At 36.3% G+C, this 23219-nt stretch overlaps 2 protein-coding genes across 7 annotated transcripts in view; one reads left to right on the top strand and one right to left on the bottom strand.

Annotated features, from left to right (window-relative positions):
- The window catches only part of Lrba (LPS responsive beige-like anchor protein), a 607623-nt gene that overhangs the window by 323860 nt on the left and 260544 nt on the right, over positions 1-23219 (top strand). For all 6 annotated transcript variants that reach the window (XM_048813495.1, XM_048813494.1, XM_048813493.1 and 3 more), the window contains 2 exons: positions 15-161; positions 2711-2847. In XM_048813495.1, the coding sequence (XP_048669452.1) occupies positions 15-161; positions 2711-2847 (284 nt within the window). The remainder of the gene's footprint in view (positions 1-14; positions 162-2710; positions 2848-23219) is intronic.
- Mab21l2 (mab-21 like 2) lies at positions 6148-8754 on the bottom strand. The gene has a single exon (XM_015484461.2). It carries the CDS (start codon positions 7818-7820, stop codon positions 6741-6743), a length of 1080 nt encoding a protein of 359 aa, XP_015339947.1. The 5' UTR covers positions 7821-8754; the 3' UTR covers positions 6148-6740.

The following is a 23219-nucleotide window of genomic DNA, read 5'->3' as shown; positions in this document are numbered from 1 at the left end:
CCTTTTCATTTCAGCTGCAGATGAAGATATCCTTGCTAAAGGAAAACAGTCCATCAAGAGTCAGGCTTTAGGAAATCAGAACTCAGAAAACGAGGTCCTCCTGGAAGGTGACGACGATACTCTATCATCCGTGGATGAGAAAGATTTAGAGAATCTTGCCGGTAATTCAGTGGTTATGCAGATATTTCAGCTGGGTCTGGGACAATGAGCATCTAATTACTTACTTTTTCAGCTGTGACCACGAGGACTACCAAGCTTACACCCACTATTACATTAATTAGAGATTGTTTTTGTTCTTCCCAGCACCCCATCTCCCACTTCATCTTCTACAATTTCTCCTTTATTTTTCTGTTCTATTCAGTCTCCTTACCCTCCTCATCTTTTTCTTTTATGTATAATTTTCACTGAAAAAGAAAAAAAGTTTAAAAAGCAGCTACAACAAAATTGCTTTGCCCATCCTATGGGAGTTACCAAATCTCTATAAAATGAAGGCTATAAGTGAAATTCTGCCAATTGTTTTATAAATAAAGCTTAGAGGCAGATGAGCTATTTACTTTGATATACAAGTCTTAGTGAACATACTGCATATACATTTAACTCACTCAAAAAATCAATTCCAAGAATGCCATGGCTGTTCATGGGGTTCACATATTTTGCTTGATGTAGAAATTTTGATTTGCACTCTGCAGATTCTCAGTTTTACTTCCCTTATGGGAAAAATTCTCTTGTTTAGCCTGAAATTTTAGTCATTCATTAAATGCCTTATTTTCTTTAATGCCTGTGGCTCTGTTCCTCGAGGAGGAAAGTATGCAAGACTCCACCATTTCTGTGGGTGAATTATGTATTAATGGAAGAATTACATATTCTTGCATTATCATGATTTTAAGATAATTCATTGAAAAGCTTTTATTTGGTTATATATCTGCAAACTGTGCTGTGATGCAACTTCATAATGAAAAACCAAAATAGAAATCGATTCATTGTCTCTAATGATGATATGCCTTTCTGTAAAGTGAAATAAAATTAATTTGAGTACACTGTTAAGGGATTTGGAGAGGGAATGGGGAAATGGATACTGCCATTCTCAAATATTTTCCTTCACATCCATTTACCCATTTTGTCCTTTATTTTGCCTCTATTCTTGCTACCAGTAATACATTCATACAGTAATAGAGGTGAAAGGGGAGTTTAATTATATAATCTTGACAATGGCAATAGGATTAAGAAGTAATCCACACTAATAAAGTGGTGTGGGTTAGAAATGAAGTGGAAATTGTCAGGGGTCTTCTGTAGGACCTAGGCTGCCCTAGCTCCTGCAGCTGTCTGCTTACCCTATAATTGAATGTCTAAGAGTGATTGAAAAAATGTTATTTCTTCTCAGGATTACATGCTAATGTACAGAGGGCAAAAGGAGACAGCAAAAGAACACATAGCTGCTTATTTCATCCATTTATAGGGATGAGCTTTGGGAAATCATGGCTGTTCTGCAGCTATCTGCTGCCCATCTGCAAACACAATGTATTTGTACATTGGGAATAGAGGGCAAAACGTGCTCTGATCTCTGCAGAGCATCCCTTCTATTGTCCTACTGGCACACATTAAGATTGATGTGAGATTAAGGACCATCACCCTTCTAACAATCGATGGAAATGTCAGTTCATCTGAATTTTGAAACACTTATTCACTCATTGATTACCTGAATAGGTGCACCTTGTTTATAGGCACTATATTAATTCAGAACTATAAATGCCAATCTTTTCTTTAGCAGTTTTCTTCTTCTATAGGAGTTGCACAATGATAAACTGATATAGAAATTCAAAGTCTTTCTGCATCTTTCTCTATATAAGTGTATATATATTACATAATTATTATTTTGGGTCCTTATTTTAGGTTTAAATTTAATATACTTTATGCTCTTCTATCTGTAGTGAATCTTTTGTTTTCAGTAGCAGTCTGATTTGTCTCTTTGATAAGCCCTGTGGAGATTTGATTATTCCAATAAAAATTCATTCACTTGGAAACCCACCCTCCAGCTGTTTACTCCCAATGTCCCTGAACTACACTAATATTAGATTTGGAAGCATTGAACAATATTTAACAGTGGAAAGGAAGGGTTAGGAAATAAGTATTTTTACCAGTCTTTCTCAGGGTAAAGTTGTTGCAGAAGAGGTTTTGTGTCAATCTGGCATAAAATTTTTTTCCAAGAATAAAGTTTATCAGAGAATTTCCCACTTATTAATAAGCTAGTGACCTTTTTTGTAGTCATGCCTCAGCCAAACTCTAAGCTCACCTCTGGCCTTGGAATCCTATTGAGGCTTCCTTTCTCCTGGTTGTTATTCCATGTTGTTTGATAGCCTGAGGCTTGTTTTATAAATGGAATGTAGATGCACTCATTTAGGCAGAGCTACCTTTTTGCCTAGAGATGAGACCAGAGCTTATCGCACTCCTTGTAAAGTAATTGTATCCTAGTTTACTGTTGTTATTAACTGCCTGTTATAAATCTTCTAGTATGAGAATCCTGACTTTGCATTTTTCAGAGGAAGATTTGGGATGGAAAGGATGTGAAAGTATAGAAGGAGTTAACAGGAATTTTGGTACTAGGCATTTTTGTACTTTTAATTCTTCAAAAAATTAATAAATTTTCTGGTCAAATTTAGTTTTTTGCAAAGTGTCATTCTAACTTATATGGCTCATCTTTTCCTCTTGGCAGGTCCTGTTAGCCTGAGCACACCAGCTCAGCTTGTGGCCCCCTCTGTTGTAGTAAAGGGCACTCTTTCTGTCACCTCCTCCGAACTCTATTTTGAGGTGGATGAAGAGGATCCCAACTTCAAGAAAATCGACCCCAAGGTGAGATGAAGAGGTGGTTTCATTTTTTCTTATTATAGGATGTGGGCTGCTGTTAGGTGAGATTAGCATTGGCAAAATCTCATGGGCTTAGTTTGAATTTCTTGCTGAATTAACTCTGTGTACATGTAAGGCAGTTTTCTTTTTTAGTTTGCTTCTTTTGCCATCTAGATTATTGAAGTTCATTTAGATTCAAAAACAGTTTTCACTTAATTGCATTTATCATTAGCTCTTTGGTGAGGGGGAAGCTCAGGGAACATTGTCTATAAATTTATTTTTGTTTGAATGGGTCTAGGGTGAATTAAGCTACAAAATTTAGTGAGATTGAAAGTGAAATTACTTTGTTTAGCTTTTATGTTTTCTGGATATAATACCAATATATCATTCTCCTTGCTTTGTCCCCATGACTTACTACTTTGTTGTGCATGCAGCAAGCCCGTTCTGCGTGTGTATCATACCTCTGTTTCCCATTACCTGTAGTAGATTTTACAAGGCACTGCATAATTTCCTATGTTTAAATGAAAATATAATTTCTCTTTTAAAATGTATTTCTGATTACTTTTCTGACTGCAGCAGCTTTAGTTTTACTAAGAAAGATTGTATTTCTTAACAGTCATAAAGCCAAAATTCCATTTATTTCTTGAAAGTAAATATTACAGTTTGCTCAGAGTTTCTTTAAAAATAAGGAAAATAAGGAACCTGTAGAAAGAGGCCTGGTTTGCATTTTTGTTTTACAGGCTGTGTGTGTGTTTGTGTGTGTACCTATATATTCTAAGTTTATTGGTTAGTGAGGGCTTTTGGTTTTGAAATCATATCTGAATTGTTAAACCTTAATGATTTGGAAGTATTTCAAAATAGCAGTTAATGAAAATGTTATAATTTTATTAAAAACTTTACAAACAAATAATTTCTCATCTTATGCATGTTTTTAGCACTTTATTTCCATCTTGCTGCCTGTATTAAAAGAGGACTTGGTAGACTGTATAACAAGGCCATGATGGAATGGATTGTTTCAAGCCAGATAATTCAGCTAATCCAATGTAAAGAAAACTTTTAAATTCTGAAATGATATCACTTAGAAAAATGTTCTACTTTGTTGCATGGCTGAAATATCTGGAAATGTGTTTTAATTTCTTTAGGAAGGGAAAGTTACCAAAATTATATAAACTCTTAGTTTCTGGTAGTTTGCAATATAAGAGAAGCTGAGATTTAATTCAGAACATTCTGTTATGATTTTGAACACACATGGGTTAAAGTCTAAAATCTGAATTAGTTTAAAGGTGTCTAATGAATTGTTTTCAAAATTAAAACCTCTACTGGTCTTTGAGATTAGATTCTTTGAAGTTATTTGCTCCTTTAGGGAAAGCTATAATTTTTTTTTCTCTCTTAATCCCATTCTGTACAGCGCCATTAAATTAAATTTTCTTTCTCTGTTGATTGTGAAATTCAGGATCTTTTGGCCCAATCATAGAAGTTGTCTTATACTACTGTCTTCTGCCTAATATCCCAGAAATCATACTCCTGCCAGTTCATATTCAAATGTTTTTTCAGCCAGTTATTGGAAGAATAATTTGATATTGCTTAGGCAATGATGCTTTAAGGTATTTTGTGAATTAAGAACATTTATTGCTGATGTGTTTTTCTTTAAAATTGTTTCCCCTGATATCTGCATAACAACAAAGAAAATATACTGAATTGGGGTATTTTTAGTTTTTTTCTTGTTAGGACTTCACTTTTTTATGGACCATTTGGAGGAAGCTCTGTATCCGATGCTGTACATACTTTTCTGAGTGGAAAAAAAAAAAGTCATTCTAAGATTGCATTTTTATCTTTTTAAAGAAACAATGTGCCCTTACATTATTTCATGCAGATAACCATTGCTTACTTTGAAAATGTTCTTAAAATTTAGAACATTTTACCCAGAGGATAAATTTGTTTTGTTATTTTAAAAAATTTGTGAGTGTTCTGAACTAGGGAGTTTGTTTTATATCTAAGGGGAGAGAGACCAGAAAAATAGATCTTATATACAAGGTTGGAGGTGATTTCAGAACTGATAAGATCAAAGTTTATATTTCTATCACAAGACTATCTTTACCAGGAAATATTTGCCAGGGAAACCTACAACTTAACTCTGTTCTATCAAGTGAACCAGACTTCAGACCCCTGAGGAGCTTCCTTGTGTTTTTCATCCATCTCTGCTATCCTGCTGCTCATCCCTTCATATACCACCTCCCCCACTCAAACTTCTTCCTCTCATCTTAAAATTGCTTTCTAAAATATTTTCCTCTTCATCTCTCATTCATTGATTTTTTTCAATAAATTAAAAACTAGGCTAGTTCCAAGAATAAATATTGGAGGAAAACATCTGACATATTCTGTACCTTTGCCTCATAGTAGCAAAGCTAATGGAATATATAGTTACCTCTAGCATAAAGAAGGCAAACCAATTCCTTTAGAATACTTTTTTATTGATTATTTTATATCCCAAACAGTTATTTCCTTGCATTAAAAATAAACCTTTGTTAAAGTTGAAACACTGAAATAAGTTTATTGGATTGTTATCTTAGAAAAGAAGAAAGAGGAGGATTTTCTATTTGTAAACTCTCAGAATATTTTTTCTTTGATCATAAAAATGGTATCAAGATCTTTTTGTTGAATTGTATATAAGCACGTTCAGAATGCTTCTTGAAATTTGATAAAATTATCATAGCTATGGCATTTAGCCCTAACCCATTTTAAGTTGAAGTAATTTATAAATCTGAATTGTTCATATTACCATTTGCTGGAGGAGAGGAATATTGCTGTAATCATTTTTATTATTTTTGGTGTGGTTAATTCATTTGTTAAGTTTTTATTATTCAAAAAGAGGACAAATGGTTGAAGGAAAAGTATCAACAGGCTTTGTTGACTATTCAGAAAAGGTCCATAAATATTTCCTTTCTATTGGATATTTTTTTTTAAAAAGCATGGCATAATAAAGCAAATCTCTTTATTTTTTATTGTGAAAATGTTTTTCCTATTTTGAAAATTAGGTTGAAAATCTATTTTTTCCAAGTATGAAATGTTACTTTTCATCTTAAAATCTGCAGAACAAATATATTAGAGTTGAGTAAAATTAATCTTTTTTTCTAAGTATTTCAATTAGAACTTTTGCAGTTAATTCTATAAAAGGTTACATTTTAAAATTTGCAAGTCAGAGTTCAAATGGAAGCGTCTTGCATTTAGTTCCTCAAGTTCACACACTTACATTGTAAATTAGAAAGTGATCTCACCTGCCTTCATTTAAGAACAATCCACAGTCAATTACAATGTAAAGTCATATTTTTATTACTATTTCCAACAAGACGTTTTAAGGTGAGGGTAGAGGTGCAAGAGAAGGAGGAGCACAATCTGACATTGGCACTGAGATACATTTAGCATCAGTAAAACTTTTTTAAAAGGGAATTTTACATATAGTTAAATAATTTTTTTCACTTGGTGACAACATTCAGGCAACCAAAAACAAAACAGAGAGAAAGGGAGGGGAAGTGGGGGGGGGATGTGTAAAGAAGGAAAAGGGGGGAACTACTATACATTGATTTGAAAATGTACCTTGGGTTTCATTTTGTGATGGCAAAGCCCGATTGCTTCTTTTATGTGATCTTTTAAATTCACATTGTTTGGAAGAAAATGATCACTTTTGTGCAAGAATGTGATTTTTTTTTTTTTTTTGGTTGGTTTGCTCTCTTTTGTTTACTTCTTAATTAACGAAGGTCTTCCGTCCGATTCCTGTTTTGTTTCGGGTGACTTTCATAAAAGTTTGTGTCCAGATTTTCCGTTCTTTATCGCTGAGTGATGGGTTGTGTGTGTGAGAGAGCACGCCCGTTTATGTGGCTTTTCAAACAGTCCCCAGCACCCTATAGTTTGTCCAGGCTTTTGGGATTGGTGAGGATTTCCCTGGCCAACCTCCAGGTCTGCTTGGCTGCGCTCTCCAGGGCCGAGTGTGGCTTGCCCTGAAAGAGGTCGAGGTTGGGCAGAAAGTAGTGCGGGCAGCGGCGGCATTGCAGGCAGGAGATGAGCTGCAGCAGGATGCCATTGAGCCGGTCGCCCAGGCATGCTTCGTCCCAGTCCGTTTCCCGCGGGTGTTTCTCGCACTCGTACAACAGCAGCGTCTTCATGTGATAGTTATTGAGTGGCTGGCCGGGCAGCTCCAGGTGGCGGTCCCGCAGCGTCTTGAGCACCGAGAGACACTTGTTTCGGCAGCCGCCCATCAGAAGGCGGTTTTCTGCCTCCCCGAACTGTAGCACCCACGCGTCGCTCTCAGCCGAGCTCTGCTTGCCGGTCAGCGAGTAGCACTCCTTGGAGAGCAAGTTGAACCCTTCGGCCTTGACCTCCGCCACCCGATTGGGGCCAGGCCAGGGGATGTGGGGCATAGGCCACTGTGCCGCGCTTCGAGGCCAGATCCCGGTACACTTGAACGCTGGCGTGATTTGTACCACATAGCGTTCCCTGATGCGCAGCTTGACCTCGCTGGTGTCCGCGATCATCTTGACCACATCCCGGTAGCTGCACTTGTCCACCGCCTGGGCGACTAGCGTCTGGAAACGGGAGCGGATCTTGCGCGCTGAGAGGTAGCCGGACGCCGTGATGAACTCGACCCAGAGAGACATGCTCCGCTTCCGCCCATCACTCAATTTGAGCACCGCGCAGCCGGGCAGCGAGCCGTCGTCCACAAAGTTGAAAACGCCCATCTGGTTTAGGTAGAGCACCACCTCGAATTCGGTGGGCGAGATGACCTCGAGCCCCTCATAGCGAGCATCGATCTCGCTCAGAGAGCTGATGAAGCGAGGCTCCTGCACCTCCACCTCCTTTAGCACATCGGAGACCACCTTACAGACCTCTCGGATGGTCTTGGCTATGGCCGCCTTGCGCGCTTGGCAACGCTCAGTATAGTACTTATTGAGCTGGTAAACCAGCTTGGCCTGAGCGGCGATCATGTTGGGGCACAGGTCCGGGCTATACACCGGCGTCTCGCAATACGTTGAGGGATCCAAGGCTCACGCACTGGTGGTGGCCCTGTGGCTTTCGAAAGAGGCGGTGCACTTCCCTTTAAGCCCCACTTTCACTGTGGCTCTCCACCTGGGCTGACCGGCTGATCCTATAGCCGGCTTGTTTTTTTTTTTTTTTTTCCCCTCTTCCCAAACCTTTTTGTCTTCTGCAGAAAATTAGAAAGATGATTTTTTGAAAAGAAAACTAGCTGCTGGGACTTTTTTTTCCTGCTTTTTCTTGATAAGTAAAATAAAGATGACCCGTGTGCAGGAGAGAGAGGGAAGCGGGCTGTGGTGAGAGAAAAATTAACGTTACCGAGAGGTTTGGCTTAGATGTCTGCAGTCGAAATTGCCCAGATATCTGGAAATGAAGTCATTTAAGTACCAGAGTAAATTTAAAATAAAAGCAAAATTCAGTGGTTCATTCTTAAAACTTCTCCCAAGCTGGTAGGACTTCTTCACTTACTGTAGGTGATGCCTTCCTCCTCACCCTCCCCCAAAAGGAAAGTGAGGGATGTAATTAATGTCCAGAGAGCAGGGAAGCGCAACTCTTTCCGCGGCACTCTCTGAGATTTGCAGAAGCTCCAACGTCTCAGCGTGTAGGTCTCCTCTCTTTTCTGGGGGTCGTGTTGTCGCAGTTTCCCTCTTTTCCTACTGGAGGCGTTGTTTGAATTGGGTTTGTTTGTTGTGGGTTCTTCCTGTCTTTCTCTAGGTGCAAACCGCTGGAAGTTGTTTGATATTCATTTCTGCTTCGTAATTTATACTTTTGGCCCAAACAAAATCTATTTTAGTGTGACGAAGTCGTTGCTTGCGTTGCATCTGGCGTGTAGTAGTAGCGATTCAGGGTTTTTCCTCTCCTCCTCTAGATTGCTTGTGCAGATTCCACTTTGAATCGTCTCTCCCTCCACCCCTCTGATATCTCTCCCCCTTTCTTCCTCCTCCCCCCACCCCGGACTCCGTGTTTCTCTCTCTCTCTCTCTCTCTCTCTCTCTCTCTCTCTCTCTCTCTCTCCTGGAGTTATTTAGTTTATGAATGGTCCCAGGGCCATCATGAGGGGGGTGGAGCTTCAGTTCCTACAATCCCTATCGGAGCTGTCAGTGCTTTAGCCAATCCGAGAGAGAAGACAGGCACGCTTGGCAAACGGTAGCAGCCACCAGTGCACTTGATAAAGAAAGAGGATAAAAAGAGAAGTAAGAAAATAGGAGATAATAGAAGTCAAATGCTCGCATACATTTTACAGTCCCCTGTTCTTTATCCTCTTATCAGTTGCAAAGAAGAAAAAGGGAGTGTATATAGAAGGGATTATCCGGAAGATGGCTGGGATAACGCAAGGGAGAGTAGCAGTGGTTCAGAAAGGTGTTTTTTTTTTTTTTTTTAATAATTTAAATAATTCAGCATTGTGCAGGGGAAGATGTGCAAACTCTTAACAAAATTACTTTGGCTTGAAGGCAAATGGGAGGAGGAAGGGGAACTTGGGAAAGGACCTAATTTTTGTGAGTGTTTTTCCCCATCCTGTGAAGTCTTCCTCCTCTTCTCTCCTCCCATTGTTGCCAAGAGCCAGAGCAGTCGCTGTATATGTACCAGTGGGGGGTGGAGAGGATATCTGGTGAGGGTTTATAACTATAAATCTCTTGTTAGTAATTTCCATATGCTGTTGAAAAACTGGGCGAGACAAAAACAAGTCTTTGATAATTCTTTTATCATTGATTCAGATATAGCAAATATTATTATTTATCATTACAAGAACTAACCGGTTACTAGAGAGAAAATAAGTCATGAGAAATAGTGCAAATTTCTGTAGTAACATTTGGTAGCATATAAGTTAAAATAAGCTTTCAAAATTGTATCAAGATAAATGAAAATGAAGGGGAGTAGATGTTGGCCTGAATTAAAGTTTTCTTAATATGTTATGTTGTAAACCTAATTTTGGGTATACTTTCAGGCAGTACAGAGTTTTATTTCTAAAATGATTTTATTTTCATAATTGACTCTTGCTCTTAAAAGACTTGACTGCTACAAAAATCTATGCCTGTCCTGTTATTGATCGCACAGATGGCTTCTCTCCTCCCTTGGCATTTCAGTGAAACTCATGCATGTGCCTTCAGTGAGTGTATTATCCTTTACAAGAAGTATTCACAGTAGCCTTTTAGACCTTTTGAGTGAGGAAAAAGCTGTAACATTGTTTCTGGTTTACTGAACTGTCTTTGAACTTAAGGTGTCTAGATTCCGAGTTATTTTAACACTCTTGGGTAGATGGGACTTTTATTTGATTCGGGAGATGATACTCCAGTCTGGATTATGTGCTACAAATAAAAATCTGTGGCGCCGTTAAGGTGAGGTAAAACCCATTAATGTGGCTTTTGCAGAATCTCCAGGAAATTCTCCACTTGCTGTCTTTAAAGTCCGACCAGGTCAACTTGAATTCGGTTGCACAGGGGAAGTTAATTCTCTCCATCTTGTTGGTGTCAGATCCTTGGACTTCTTGGGTTTTCCTTACATCTTTGGTACGGACCGCTGGTGGCTTGTCCTCTCGCATTGCCAAAATCTCTGTCTAAAGAATATTTGCCTTTTTTCTTTTTTAATCAAGCCTGATTTATTCCTTAGGGTCATATTCAGTGGCGAGGAATTGGGAAGAAGAGAACAGTCGAAAGTAAGCTCGGTAAAACTCTGGGACTCAGAGCTTTAGACAACTTCCGTGGAGTGGCCCAGACTCGGGGCGGCCGCGGGCTCCAGCCTTCGGGAGCAGCTCGCGTCCCGGGACGCTTGCTGCTGAGGGATGGAGAGCGGCGGCGGCGCTCGGGTTCGCGCGTGGGGAAGCCCAGGCTCAGTTGGTAACTTGGCTCTTCCTCCCCGGGTGGCGTCGGGCTCTGGGATTCTGTGGGGCAGGAGGAGCACTTTGCCGCGGGGAGCTGCGTGACCAGCTGGGGAGGATCCTTAGCAACTTCTTCCGAGGGCAGTTTTGGGGCGGAGACTGGTGGTGGGGCTGGCGGGTGCGGAGCAGTCCCTTCCCGTCTTCGAGGTGGCGNCGCCGCGGCCTGACGCCCCGCTCCTCCTCTGCCCCAGGCTGTGTCAAGCATGACTAAGTTTTGTCGCACCCTTGTCCCCGGGTTTCTCCACTTTTACTTACAGAGGCTGAAGGATGATAAAACGTTACAAATGTTTTGATTTAAAAACAATTCATTACCAATTTACCCTGTCTAAGGTAGATGCTCTAGTAAATAATAAATCAGTTAAACAAAGGCGACTTAAATTTATTGCCGGGGTACTAATTAGAAACATCATTCGAGCAATAAACTTAAACACTTCCAGCAAATAATCCTGCCCCCACCCCCAGCTCACTCGCGGCGGCCTCAGCCCCCGAGCAGCTTCAGCTGTGGGTTTAGGCTCCTCTTTTCCTCTGGTTGAATAATTGAAGGGGGAAACGGTATCCGAGAGGCTATAATTGAAGAGCCCCCGTCACCTCCGCTTTTATGTATGTTAGTATAGAAGTCCATCAGCAGCTTCTTGATGGTGTATTAAAACGAAGTGGCAGCCCCTTCTGCAGGAGATATGGTATTCTATTAAAGGAGACCGAGGGAGAGGAGCAAACTCCAGAGGCTAAAAGCCACTTCAAGTCTTCAGACCGATTGATCTGTATTCTCTTGTTATAATCCGTCTCATCATACTTGAGTTAATGAGGCAAAGGAGGGGGAGCGAAATCTGATGGTCCTTGACAAATTCATTAGGAAGGCTGCAGGACGTTTTATTTGACTGTTAAACATCTTGTTTGTTTGGTTTAGGCAGTGCCAACATCAGCATGCTTCTGCCCAGAGCTGTGGTGTTGGGCAGGCTTCGAGGCAGTCCTAAAAAGGGAAGGACATCAGCCAGTGATTTGATTTTTTGTGTGTTTGGTATAGCGGTGAGCCCAAGAACCTGAAGATCCTCTGGACTTTACCTTTTCCTCATTACATTTATTTTATAAGAACATAGATGATAATTCTGAGGTGGGCGTGGTTTTAGTTACTATAAACTAGAATATGTGTATGTTTGAAACTGTAGTCTTAAAATTTCCCAGTTTCTTAAAAAAGTTGTCAGGTTATGTGAATACTGAGAAATGTGAGTGTTTTAAGTTCCAGAAAAGTAGTCAGTTTTCTCATTGCATTCTGTTTGTGCTTGATCATGATTAAGCTCTGATTAATTGGATTTCCTCTTTAATTGAAACTTTTATGCATATAGAGACTCGCAAGTAAAAACAAAACTATTTATATAAATACATTTTCAAAAGAAATTTGGTATGTTTGAACTTGAGGGACTTTATTTAAAAGTATAATCAGGACTAGGTACTCTCATGCTAAAATATGGTGATGAGTTGACAGAACACTTAGAAACTGAAATACCTCTAACTGAAGAATAATTGAAAATAGGATAGAATGCTAATCTTGCAATATTTTTGTATGATAATAAATAAGTAGGACCTAATTTTTCTCAAAAAGTAGTACATAATCCAATTGTGAAACGTTCTTCCCTAGGGAATTCAGTTATATTTCCCTTTAGCATGGACTTAACCAGCTTCAGTTTAAGTGCTTTGAGAAAGAATGCTGCCCTCCATGTATTGGAAAACAGTATGGGAAAAGAAAGAAAGCTAATGCCCTTTGCATGTCATCTTTATACATTCCTGCATTGCTGATGAAGCTTGTACTGCTGCAGGGAATGTATGGATTTAAAAAGAAATGATTCAGTAGTTTGTACTATATTTCTCAGAAGCAAAACCAAACTAATGGATGAAGTCAGTGCTGCTGTACCTCTGACAGTTGTAATCCTGTTTATGTTTCCTGAGAATACAGAATCCTTAACTGTTTTATTTGAGCTGATCTTTACTTAGTAATGTATTTACTAAGTTAAATGTCATTACATTTTATGCTTTATCAGATTAGTGAGACTTAAAATGTATCTATTATTCTATTTGTAGAAATAATAAACTATTTCAATAATTTCTTCTAAGAAGTACACAGATTTTAGATTATATAATCTTGTTTTCCAGGAAACATTTTAGAAGCATTCAAAAAATTAAATTACTGACTTAAAAACTCCTCTCTGAAGGATTTATGCCTTTTAGAAAAAACAAAGGACCACATGCTTACCTGTATATGTTTTTATTCTCTGAAATCTAACTTTGAAACATTTGTGAAGTTGCTAAATTTTTGTTCCTACATACTTACTTAATCAAAGTAATTATAAAAATGCTTTGTTTTTAAAAGAAAATGGGAGGGTCAATATAAATTGGGAGATGAAATATTATTAAGTTCTTTGAATTTAAGAACTAGCACAGTCAGTAATAATAGAAAGAAAAGTAAATAACCTGAACATTAGTTGTTAGTGAATTAGATGAAATTTTGTTGAAGTAATTTTATTTAAATAGATGTAAGTTTTAATTATTGTCAATATTATACTCTTCACATTATATTAAAAGTCAAAATAAAACTACATTCTATTTTTATTACTGTCAATTCTGTCAACAGATCTAATTTTCCCAAACTCTGAAGTATCACAGAAATTGTTTAATTAAGCTATTGATAATTATTATTATGGAATCAATATAGAGTAGCCAGTAGTTGAAAATTAGCCTTTAAGAGTTCATCATTGTGCCTTTTAATAATTTTAAATTGTCAAGTATGCTGTTGTAACAAGGTTTTTCCTCCTCCCTCACAATGTAGCTTTTAAAAAATAAAATTAAAACTTTGGTAACCCAAAGGTGTTTTTATTGAACAGTTTGAACTTAAGATAATGATATGTCAGGTGAAAGTAATAGCTTTAACTTTTCATAGTAAGCCTATCAAACTTCACTGGAAAATGCAACTCTTTTATGTACTTTTGACTAGCGTTGTTTTGTGGACATTTGAAGTTTATTTGAATTACCATAGATGCTATTGTATGTATGATTAGTGATATTTGCCTGTAATTAGACTTTTACATGTATAATTTTTATATTATTAAGTAGGATGAGAAAGTTGAAAGTATGTATTATTTTCCCTCAAGTTAAATAAACATTTGTCTGAATGAGTACTCTATCAAACTATACAAAATCACATTTCACTAGAATATATAATAATCGAGTAAGAAACTTATGCTCAGGAAAATGGAAGTAAGTAGCTTTTAGCCTGACTGAAAAAGATGCCATTGTATAGCTGAACTAGGGCATAGATATTAAAGAACATCTAAGTTAATTTAGCAGGTATTTTTCAAAAGGTGTTCTGTTGAACTTGCTTTATTTTCATTTATTTTAGTATATGTATTTTGGCATTACCAAGAATGATTTAGCTTTTTCCCATTTTAAATATACATATTTTGAATTGTAGCAATTACGTTCTTTTATTTCCGTTTATAAGCACGGAAATAACTTGTTCTGGAAAGTTAGAATAAGGTTCGTGTTTTGTCTTCTCCTCTTTCTTTCTTTCACAATTTGAACTTATTAGTATACTATGAGGTGAGAATTTTTCTTTACCTGCCAAGTAATTTTGGATTTTGTGACTTTTGGCTTTCTCTGTATAATCTTCAGATGAAAGGGTGCATTTATTGGAGACAACACTTAACTATTTAAGGGATAGTTATGTAATACTTGGATTATTCTATGTATTTCTTCTACCTAGAAAACCAAATTATGCTGGTCTTTAATATAACTTACAGAAGATGGACAGGAAAGCAGGATTGATCAAATACTGAATTTAATGCTAAAGAAAGTCAAAATTTAGTTGAGAGAAGGTGTTTGTTTCATTTTGTTTATGAAGAAGGTGTTGCATTTTGTTTATGAAAATACTACTGTAGACTTAGATAGTGTACGGTATGTGATCTTAAAGCCATGCTGCAATCTCTTGCAACCAGTGCCGGACATTGATGAAACAGATGAATGAGATTAGTGATGTAGATTATGCTAGTACTAAGCTATACTCAGTTCAAAATGTAAGATTTGAAAGTATGCACTGTGTTTCTTTGAGGTCATGAGATACTTTGTGAACCTATGTTTAAAATTGTTAGTTAAGCATACCTTATGGCTAGATTTTTGTTTTTTTAAAATATACTTTAGGAAAACCAGTCATTTAAAATATTTCAGTTTATTTTAAATACATTGATTTGGCAGCACTCCATCTATATTATTATTTGTAGTAGTAGTACTTTGGCATCAATCTTCTGCTAAGATTACAGGAAATTTTAAATGGATATTGTGTTGTTTTTAATGCAAATGTTAAAAATCTTGCCTGTTTCTTCCTTCAAATGTTGTTAATTAGAATAAAAATGATGTGCAGAGAGGGTTTCTCTTATCCCTTCTTATTCCTTGTAGTGATTAAGCAGCAACAACAAAATCCTTCACTGGCTGTAATCTATGTATAGAAGACATCTGTATAGTATAAATTAAATAATAGTTGAAGGTCTAAGGAATGGAAACTTTTCCCTTAACCATCTTAAATAAAGCAAGGATATAAAACAGCTGTCTTGGCCTATGATATCAAGGTTCTGTCAGTCTGTTTCTTTTCTGAATTTTCCCTTTCTATCTTTCCTCATTATCTTTGGATCCTAAAGAGTCATTCTCTTTATTTTCTGACTGGTTTTGTCTGTAGACAAAAATCTAAGTTAGCAGGTTTAAATCAATCTAGATAGAGTGGAAAATCTTTGATCTATGGCTATGACTGCTTCCAAATGATTTGCTTGCTGGGACCAGACACTATCCATGCCCTTTCACTCTGCTATCAGCTAGGTACACACAAAGGACCTGCAAGCCTTCCAGATGCATAGTTAATCATCATATTAGGTCAGCAAAGGGTTCTAGCCATACTTAACTTAGTCTTCTATTTCTAATAGTTATGTGTTCTCTAGGAACTTCTTGTTAAATGTTCTACAAATTATCATTTTCTACATAGTCAAAACTTTCTGCAAATTATAGAATCAATTTAAAATGAATGGCATAAATCTACATATTTTCCTTAAATATAAGATTGTTGCTGTCATGTAGCTTATAGAGGGAGACATTGCAAAAGTATCAATAAAGAACATCAATCCAGGGAGCAAAAGCCCTGAAATTTGGTCCTGATGTGACTGTTTGGGTAACCTTGATAAAGTCATGCTCTTAACTAGTTATTTTTTAAATTGTTAAATGAGAGGTTTGGACTAAGCAATCTCTTGGTGTTTTCTAGATACAAAAGTCTAAAATTTTCTACCATAATATAACTAAAATTATTGTTAACAACAAGTTTATTTCTATCAGAAATCTTCTGGGAAAGTTTAGACTTTCAGTGCTGCTTTAACATAGGTATATAAAAGTATTTAACATCATAAAAATCATTGGTAACAATAAGCTTACAGATATTTTAGACTCAGAAAAAATAGCACATTGTACATTGGAGACAGCTGGGAGGGACAACAAAGCAACTTGGAAGACATTCAAAGAGTATATTAATTCTTGATAGGAATTGGACCTTAGAATTATTGAAATAAAATATCATGTATATTCTTGTATACATATAAAAAGTAATATGTATTTAAAGTGTGGACAAGGTTAGGAGGCACTTTTCTTTCTTAAGGTCTGGACAAGGTTACCAGGTGCTTTTCTCTTTCCTAAAATGTTGAATGGACACTCAACATCTTGGGCATTTTCATGAATATTGGGTAGTCTGTAAATATTTGTTCTTGAAAGCAAAGGAAGTTGCAAGTTAACAATTAAGTTAAAAATTTTTTAAAAATCTTGTCCTTAGAAAAATGGTATTGGTCTTAGCAACTGTGATATTACTGAATTCATATTGTACTAAGAGATAGGTCCAAGCTGGAAAATGGTCCACAAAACATGAGTCACTAAAGAAAGGAAAGTTTTATTCTACTTTCAAATGCTTTTCACTTGTTTTCATCAGAAGATCTGACAAGCATAAAAGTGTTAACATCTTTTATTTTACAGATGTTCTTAATTTTCCCTCACACTATAAAAGATGCTATACCAGAGTAGCATGGTAGGAAATAATTTCAACACCTCTTTTCACTTATATGATACTTACTATTTGTCTAAACTTGTGAATATTTTTGGAGGGAAAGAAGTGAGGCAGAAAAAGATAACACATTGAGGTCTAATTACTCTCATTTTGAGACATAGATCAGTTGATCTATCTGCTGCATTATAAATTCTCTCTAAAATAGCCTGCTATTTGGCATAGTTGAGTTACTTTGACTTTTGAAAGTGCCTGATCAATGCAGTTAGGAGTGCCAGGTGACCACCAAGAGAGTTGTTGATGGACACTCTGTGGGTTTGCAAAGTGCAAACCTAAAAGACTGAGAGATGAGAAATGCATTGCTATTTGTGAATTTATGTTTTATCTTACTTCACTTGAAAATTTATGAGTAGTGTGGCTTAAGGGTGCTGGAGTTGTGTGTTCCAGGGCTTGCCCCTACTGATAACACCCTTGTTGGCGTGAAAGTGCAATGCAAATTATGACAGTTACAACCTTCTGTTTTGTTTAACCTGTCAGTAGATTTCCTGGCTCAGTGCTGAGGGCAATGGTGTGTTCAGCTAGTCCATATTCACCTAAACTTAAAAGGTCAGGTTTCTACAGGCAAGCCTAGTCAAAGCCTAATTGATGAGGAGGGCAGGGAGACAGAATTTACTGTTCTGTTGGCTAGTTTCATATCGTTAGGTTGTCCTGAAAGCATCAGGCAGTCACAGCCCCTTTCATGTAAGTGCTGACCCTAGACAGGAGCTGACAATCAAAGGAGGCAGCCACAGGAACCAGTGCAAGTAGGCTATTGATTTTTCAGTTAGGTCTAAGTAGTTTGTAGTATGGGTAATGGGTGACAGAGGCAGGTATGTCATTATCAATGAGCTTGAGAACAGTAGCGACAACCCTCCCTCATATTTCCTTCAGTACTGACAGTATGCATCCAGAGGCGGTCAATAAATCGCCCAACCTTTAACTGACAAGTGACTTGGAGGTTTAGGTTGAGGGGTAGAAGTTATAGAGCTAAACTTCTCTACTTGAACATGTACTAGATCTAGCAATGGAGTTAGTAATTATATTGTAACTTTTTGAAGTTTTGATTTGGATAAGGCTGTGCAACTCTGAAAATGAGAACTTAATTTGAAGCATTTTCAAATTTAAGAAAAAAACTTAGTTAAATAAAGATATAAATGAGACAGTTATTTGTAAACGTACTCTTAAAAGATTCTTTTTTTAAAAAGATTTTTTTTTAAAGAGAGAGAGAGAGAGAGAGAGAGAGAGAGAGAATTTCAATATTTATTTTTCAGTTTTCAGCGGATACAACATCTTTGTTTGTATGTGGTGCTAAGGATCAAACCCGGGACGCACGCATGCCACGCGAGTGTGCTACCCCTTGAGCCACATCCCCAGCCCCTTAAAAGATTCTTAAATTAGGTTACTATGATATCATTTTGCTTTTATTTTAGGATAGCTCTTTATTTAATCTTAGATATTCCTGTTTTAAAATTTAAGTTATTAGAAATCCATTTAAATTCCTAGTTTCTTCTAAAATGGTTTAACCTCAGACCATTTTTAAATAGGGCAAACAAATAAATAAAGCAACTTGAACCATTTGTACATGCAATCAGGCAGTTGCTATTCGATCTTCAAATTTGTTTTATATTATTTTTCACAGGAAAATAATCAGAAATAGATCACTTAAAACTTGATTAATCACGGTTAATTCTGAATTTAAGAAGAAATAGTCTGATTTTTCCTTTAAAACATTTTATGTGAATATTTACATTTTTAAAGACAATTTATGTTCATGTGAACACAGAAGTATGATGGGTTTTGAGTTAAACTATATTTGTTCTAAAAGGGACAAAAATAATTTTGAGATACCTAAAATTTAAACCAATCTCTATTTTGTTACAATACATTAGTAATATAAAGAGAAGATAATATTTATAACTAGAAATGGGAGTTTGGGTTGTACCAGGATCCTTGCAAACTATCACATGCTTACATTTTTTTTTTTTTACAAACTTTAAACAAATTGAAATAAAACAGAAAAGTAAATGTTTTAAAATCTTCCTTAAATAACTTATCGTTATGATATCTTGTTTAACTCTGTGATATTGTACAGAACCAAACTTTAAGTCTGTGGTATCATCTAGCTGTGGAGTACCCTGTGTGGCTACATGAATCATTTCCACTTGTCCAATGCAACAAAAATCCCCTTTTCAAAAAATACTAACTAGCAGGTTAATGCACAGTGGAGGCATGAATGCTTAAGTATTTTCTTAAGTTTACAGTGGCATGTCTGTGTGAATGTTCCCGTCTTGTTTGTTAAGAGATAGAGAATACAGAATTGAAATATAGTGAAATATGGCTACTATGAGTGTTGTTTTTAAAAAGCCTTGAGATTCTGTAATTAACATTCAAGGAAGTCTTGGTTGAATCACTTGAATTGTTCACCTTTTGAGGTTTAGAGATTGTTAAAGCAATATTCCTTTCATGATCATTATTTTTCTTCTGCTCTTTGTTAATCCTCGGCTTAATCTGTGTTTTTCTGTTGCATTAAATAGAAGATTTAACCTGAGAATCTTGCAACCTTTATATCATTAGCTATATTATAGGTAGAACTTCTTTTGCTTCATTTGTTATCTTTCCTGAATACATTGCTTTTTCAGAAATGAAAAAAAAAAGCTGCAGAAAGGGGGACAAATTAAATTTTCATGAAAGAAAATCCTAATCAGCAGTGACAGTGTAAGAGAAAGATGATTGCCACTTGGTCATTGTGGAGAGGCACTTAGATTTGGTGTCAGTGCTTCTGTTAATGATGACTAATGTCTTTCTTGGAGCAAGTGCATGCTCAAACATACTGCTACAATCTAGAGAGAGAGAGAGCGCTCAGCAATAGCCACCAATAAGCAAAAGCATTAGGTATCCTAAAACAAAGACTTCTTAATGCAGTCAATTTGGCAGTTTCTTGTTAGAAAATGCTAACATAATTCTAAGGCATTAAACCACAGATGAAAAGCTATTTTATGTTTTATACCAAGAGATACTGTTTTTAGATTAAAATGTAAATAATGAAGGAATGTTAATAAGCTGTACTCTATTTTTGTCACTTACAGACATGGGCACATATATTGCATTGAACAGAATCACATGTGTTAAACTTTTAAGCAGCAAACTTAGAGCAGATTTTTTTCATACCACCTTGCTGTCTCTCATGCAGATGCTATATGCTTTCAAGAAGAGAATGAATGACTCAAAAGATTTTTTTAAGATCTTTTAATCTTAAATATATTGCTTACAAGAAGAAGATGACATGTGTTCTTTCTTCAGCTTTCCCGCAAAGTGTAAGGCCTTTCAGAAGGGCATTTGCAATGCTTGTCATATTTTTTCATATACATCTTATTGGTCTGACATGTCTCGAGAACCATGAGAACACAGATGTCATTGCATTCAGACAACACTAATTACTCTGGGATTTTTGCAGCCTCAGTGCCTGCATGTAACTGTCGATTATGATTGTTCATACAGCCTACAGTGGGGAACACTTTGCACATGAAAATGGTGAGACACAAAAATAGCGAGACAGGCCTTGTAGTCCCCTATTGTTCTCCCAAAGAACTTGGAAGAAAAAAAAATCCTGACACATCAATTTCATTCAGCATTTTACATTGGAACCATGTTTTAGCAACATTTTCTTTTCTGAAGTGAGTGTGTTAAGCTTTTAGTGTTCAGTGAAATCTATTATCCATCTGTTCTTTAACCTTCTTGAACAATCTTCCACATTACTTTGTCTTCAAGCTTCATGGGAAATTTCTTTATGTAGCTTATAGTTTGAAAGAAACGCTAATTGTGGTATGAGTCTTTAGAAAGTGACAGTGAAAAACAATAAATATGTATGATGTGTTCTTTTGGTGTGCAATTTAATGTTTAATGAGAAGCTGCAGCAAATATGGTTAGTCTTGATTTAGATAAGTGCAATCATCTTAATGCTTTTAACACAGGTCAGTTCTTTTCTTTGTTTAATTTTCTCTAACATTCTAGATTTTATTTGATGATTCATGGTGTTAAGGTGATTTTGTAATAGCAGAGGTCAAACAGTGGTCAGATCTGGGTCCTCACTTAATTGTGAAAACCAAATACATGTTTTGATAAAAAGCATAATCTGTGTTAATTACCGATTGGAAAATAAAAAGCTCCAATAATGTAACTTCATATGCTGATGAAGCAAAATTGAAGCAGCTTGATCAAAGATGTATGATGAGATAAAACTGCAGTCTCTGCTGTACAGTTATAGTAATTATGACTAATGAACCGTCCAGTCTGGATGAAATGGCATGCCCACAGGGACCGTGTCCAATCAGTTGTGACTTATGCAAGCTGAACAAACCATTGATGGGATTCCAGATTCTATATCCTAAGAAGTATACTCTTTATTATTAATATTGCTTTTACTTAGGTGATTTAAAGTGATTGGAAGTTATCTAAATTTTGTTAATTGTAGAATATAATTCTTTTTTTATGCATGTATAAAAAAGTTGAGCATATATTTATTGTGACCTCTGCTTTACCTCTTATTTCTTAAACACACCGAAGTCACTATTCTGTACTATTGTGTGGCTACCTGTTTGACCTTCCAATGTTTTACCTCTGAAGTCTCCATGTTTTAGAGCTATTGTTTGGTTTTGTCAGGGTGTATTATTCACTAACCAGATATTGGGAGAAATGCTTCTGCAATAATAATAGCATATAGGAAACTTGAATTATGTGGCAAACACTGTGCTAAGTGTCATACCTGTTATTAACTTATAAAGTCTTACAACACCCCTTTGAAGTGAGTACTACCTATATGTCATCATTTTATAAATGAAAAAATGGAGATGTGGGAAGGTTGAGTAAGTTGACCAATGTTACATGCTTTTATAAATCTTGGATTGCCTTGTGTGGGTTTGTCATATTCCTCTGATCCACCCACATCTAATTTTGAGTTATCCTCACTTTTCCTTTTTTTCAGCCAGTAATAAATTTTGTTTCCTGGCATTTGATAGAATTGTAGAATATTATAAAACTGAGAGCTTAGGCACAAGTCTAGAGGTTTAGTTTTACAGGTTCCTAAATTCTAGTTAGGTTTTTGAGGTCCTCCATGCTTTCATTCAACAAAATTTAAGTTGCTAGGGCTTTCAGGATGGAGTTTAGGAATGCATGCTTTTTATATGTATATAGGTCTAAAATCTAAGAACTGTATAAACTGGATGCAATCGAAACTGTAATTTAAATTGTAGTGATATAACAAGCTACCTTTATCAGAAAGGTTAACTTTCTTCTGGGATTATCTATGTTAACATTTTCCCACCAAACCAGTTATAGTCCTCATCATAATGTTTTATTATTCCTAGAACTTTATACACTACCTGCTAGGTAGTAGGTTTTCGATAAATATTTGGGAGAAGAGGGCAGGAATTAAAGTTCTTTAAAGTTTAATCTTTAAAGGTTAAAAAATTTGAGGGGCTGTAGCTGTAGCTCAGTGGTAGAGTGCCTGCCTAGCATGCTGGGGCACTGTGTTAGATCCTCAGCACCACATAAAAATAAACAAATAAAATAAAGGCATTCTGTCCATCTACAACTACAAAAAAAAATTTAAAAACACTGATGATTTTGTAAAATACATGCTTATATTGTAGTTCTCTTGCTAGTTTTTCACTTAGAAGAATAGAATGAAACACATTATCATGTGTCATTACACTTTGAAATCCTTAAAACTCTACCTATTCTACTTTGTTGCTCACTGACCCCCAGCTCGGCTCCAGAGAGCACCTTAAATTGATATTCCAGGTATCAGTTCTCTCAAGCAGTTCCCAGCTTTATGTTGTAGTTTTTGTTGTCTCCTATATCTTATTATCCATGTAGTCCTTTCTAATTATTAACTTACTGATATGAAAAGTTGTTGGAAGGGAGGTGACTTATTTACTTTGTGGCATTACAGGACTAGTACATAGTCATGCTTAATAAATAAATGTATTTCATACCAATAGGCAAATTTGATGTCCTCCTCTTTGCTGGAGATTTCTATCACCAAGGTCAAATTTTCAATGTGAGATTTCTAGAAATCATATTTCAAAAGCCTTTCAAAACTCACCTGAAATGAGATGATCACCATACTGCCTACTGGATTCTTATTCTGTGCCAGACACTATGCTAAGCACCTTAATTGTCCTAATCCTTTCAAGAAATCCATGATGAATTATATCCTATTATTATCCCTATCTATGTAGAAACCAAGGCAGAGATATTAAATAGCTTGTTTCATTCTAAAGCTAAGAAACAACAGAGCATGACTTGCAAAGATGCTGACAGTTTATTTTAAAGCTCTCACATTTTTCTCTATGTCCTGGCA

The sequence above is a fragment of the Marmota marmota genome, unplaced genomic scaffold (genome assembly GCF_001458135.2).
Source record: "Marmota marmota marmota unplaced genomic scaffold, marMar, whole genome shotgun sequence".
Lineage (NCBI taxonomy): Eukaryota > Metazoa > Chordata > Mammalia > Rodentia > Sciuridae > Marmota > Marmota marmota.
This window is presented reverse-complemented; position numbering and strand designations above follow the sequence as displayed.